The sequence below is a fragment of the Antrostomus carolinensis genome, unplaced genomic scaffold (genome assembly GCF_000700745.2).
Source record: "Antrostomus carolinensis isolate BGI_N321 unplaced genomic scaffold, ASM70074v2 scaffold2385, whole genome shotgun sequence".
Taxonomy (NCBI): Eukaryota; Metazoa; Chordata; class Aves; order Caprimulgiformes; family Caprimulgidae; genus Antrostomus; species Antrostomus carolinensis.
This window is the reverse complement of record NW_010318237.1, coordinates 19,575-22,526: the sequence shown is the minus strand read 5'-3', so window position 1 is coordinate 22,526 and position 2,952 is coordinate 19,575. Positions and strand designations below refer to the sequence as shown.

The 2,952-nt window shown below is 48.5% G+C and overlaps 1 protein-coding gene across 1 annotated transcript in view; it reads left to right on the top strand.

Annotated features, from left to right (window-relative positions):
• The window catches only part of LOC104525603 (filamin-B), a gene marked incomplete at its 5' end in the record, with an annotated part of 48,215 nt that overhangs the window by 29,900 nt on the left and 15,363 nt on the right, over positions 1–2,952 (top strand). The window contains 2 exons of the mRNA XM_010168807.2: positions 1,726–1,800; positions 2,515–2,617. Of these exons, the coding sequence (XP_010167109.1) occupies positions 1,726–1,800; positions 2,515–2,617 (178 nt within the window). The remainder of the gene's footprint in view (positions 1–1,725; positions 1,801–2,514; positions 2,618–2,952) is intronic.

The following is a 2,952-nucleotide window of genomic DNA, read 5'->3' as shown; positions in this document are numbered from 1 at the left end:
CTGCCATGTTTTATTTAGCAATAGGTTAACTCTGTGTGTAAATGGTTTTTTAGGCATTTATTAGACTAGCAGGAGCGAATGAATCCTTGTTACTTGCAGAGTTTATTTTGAGCAGGCAGTACAGTTAAGTGAAGAGGGATAGAAGCCATCAGAGGATGAAGAGTTGGCTTCTCTGAACAAAATAATTTTTAATTTCCTGAATATGTGGTTCTTTTTCTAAACGATGTAAAGGTGGTTATAATTGGCTTCTATGACTAATTACTTCAGCTGTTGTGAGATACAGTGCTCTGATTTGTCTCTCTCTTCACTCTTTATAATGTTGACCCTGAAATAAGGAACAGTCTGCTGACAGATCCCAGGGAAGCAGGCTGTTAGCTCACACTTAAAATTGACTTGCAAGTGCTAGTTAAACTGTTACAGCCATATCCCCCTCCTACTAATTATGTTCCTTCCAACAAGCAGTACTTTGGCATGTTTAGGTTTAAAAAGCAAACAAAACCCCAGCCTCCCTGAGGAGCAGACTAGGTGCCTGCCCCTCAGGGCTCACAGCAGCCCTTCACATGAAGAACAGCTCTCAGCATTGGCAAAACAAGTCTCAGTCTTGTAATCTCAGCTGAGGTGGCCTCCGGGGCATCTCGGTCCGTGAAACCTTGTGGCCGTACTTGTGCTGAGCCTGGCCAGAGCCTGCAGCAAGTCCTTGGGGCCAGGCATGCTGGCTCTTCCTACCTGCCACCCTGGCAGATCACTACTGCTGTCTCAGAAGATTTCCATGAGAAAATCAAGTTGCTTGGTCGCTGCTCAAAGCTCACCACAGGAAATGCCTCTCAAGGTCAGGGAGCCTGCTGCTGGCCAGCCAAAATTCCCACTTCCTAGCTGACTGCTACAGTAGGTGTTTGATTTGGGTGTCTCAGCTGGGGACAAAGAACAGTGAAACAGCAGTATTTCTGTTTTGCATTGGTTTTCTTAGTGGAGTCTTTCCATGCATAAGTTTCCAGTGAGTTATTTTGTTAGGGGTGGTTTGCAGTGGTGTAAAGGGGAAGGAGGAGCTGGGGTGGCTGAGCCTGCTGGAGCTGTGAGCGTGGGTGTCAGGCCCAGCCACTCTTGTTGAGTTAACTGGGGGAGGTGGGAATTTGCAAGTCATCCTCTTGGCATGCCTGGTGGGAAGGAAGGCTGCGCCGGGGGAAAACACAGCCGGTGTCTTGACGACGCTATCCCAGCAATGAATCAGAAGAATGGCTTTGCAGCTATGGCTGGACGTGGGCTGGGTCATTCACCCAAGAGCACGAGCCGGGAGCAGCCTTCCCACGGCAGCAGCCTCCCAGCTCGCGCGCCGTGCTGTGCAGCGCTTGGGGACTTGCATCTTAGGTTTAAAACCTTTCACTTCCCTCCCTGCACCAGTCTCATCAAAAAAGCAATTCTGAAATTCCATTCCACCAGTGTTTAGGTGCTGCTTTCCAGCTTCCCTCCCAAGCTCCCAATAACAGCATGTACTGGCTTTGTCCCTTTGCTGCACTGCTGGTGGCTTCCCCCAGTACTTGCAGATATGGGCAGTTTCCCAGCTTCCCTGGGTGGATCCAGGTCCTTGTGATGGCAAGAGGATGGGAGGGCTGTGTGGTGGGAGGAAGGCATTGAGGAGCTGGAAGGAGCTGAATGCTCTCTGTGCTGTGGAAGGTGGGAATGCCTCCGTGCCAGAATAACACCTAACCTGCCTTTACCCCTGCCCAGGCTGTAGATGCAGATGATGTTGCCGTGCGGTCACAGGAGCCAGTGGGCGCTGCCCCCCCCGGATTCCGCCCTTGGGTACACAATTTTTACATTTTTCAGCTGTTTTTCCCCCATCTGTGTTCCATTTCAGATGACAGCCTGCTTCTTGGGACTGCTTGAATAGCTCTGGTCATTGTGTTCATTCTTTCTGTTTGATCAATTGTTCTTGGGATCCAGACCTTGTTTTTTCTTTGCTGCTTGAAGGGAGTCTCCAAATAAACTCTAATTTAAACACGAAGAGGATCATTACACCTCCAGCTTCTAATGTCTACTGTTGGCAAAAGCAACCTGAGTGCATCGCATTTTCTCAGTAAAACAGCACAGTCTTGAGTCCAGAGTCGCATTGTGAAACTTATTTCTTTTTGTCCATTTTGTGTTGCAATCACTCTGCCCCATTCAAAAATCACTTTCTCTTCCAGGCCTTAAGCAACTAAATCCTTTCAGACGGAGCCACTTTGGGTCTTGCGTGTGCTACGTTGTCTTCCATCCCTTTGTGTTCCATTTTTATCTCTTAACTTTTTTCCAGCATGTCTTCCATTCGCGCCATCGTGTTTGATTCGCTCTGCTCTGCAGTGTGGTGGTGTTATGCAGGAGGGCTTGGCCAGACACTGCTCTGGTTGAGCCCCGTCCTGTGGCTGGCTGTGATAATCACCGCACCCTCTCTTCTGCTTGTGCTCACAGTGGAGTTGCTCAGTGCTTGTTTGGATCTATTATCGTTTTTGAAGTGACCCATCCTTTTGCTTCCTTTAGGTCACGGAAGAAGCTTATGTCCCAGTTGGAGACATGAATGGCATGGGATTCAGGCCCTTTGATATGGTTATCCCTTTTGCTGTGAGGAAAGGAGAAATAACAGGTACCTGGAGTTATGTGTAGCCTCTCAGGGAGGTTTTGCTTTTTGTGAACATGTTTATGCATTTGCAGCTAACAGTCTGGGTGGTCTAGACCACAGCGTGTGGGGGAGGATTGTATCCTGACGGCAATTTAGTTGTTTAATTTCACATCAAGTGGCACCCGCTGAGGGTGAGTAGGATACGCCTCACTCATGGTTTTGAGTTAAATGAAGGGATTCTTGGTCCTGTCGTGCTCCTCAGTGCTGTGAGCTACTGCACTGTAGGACCTGTTGCTGCTTTTTCCCATCTGGAGCAATGACATGCATCCTTGATAAGCTCCACTATTTATTTTGTGCAG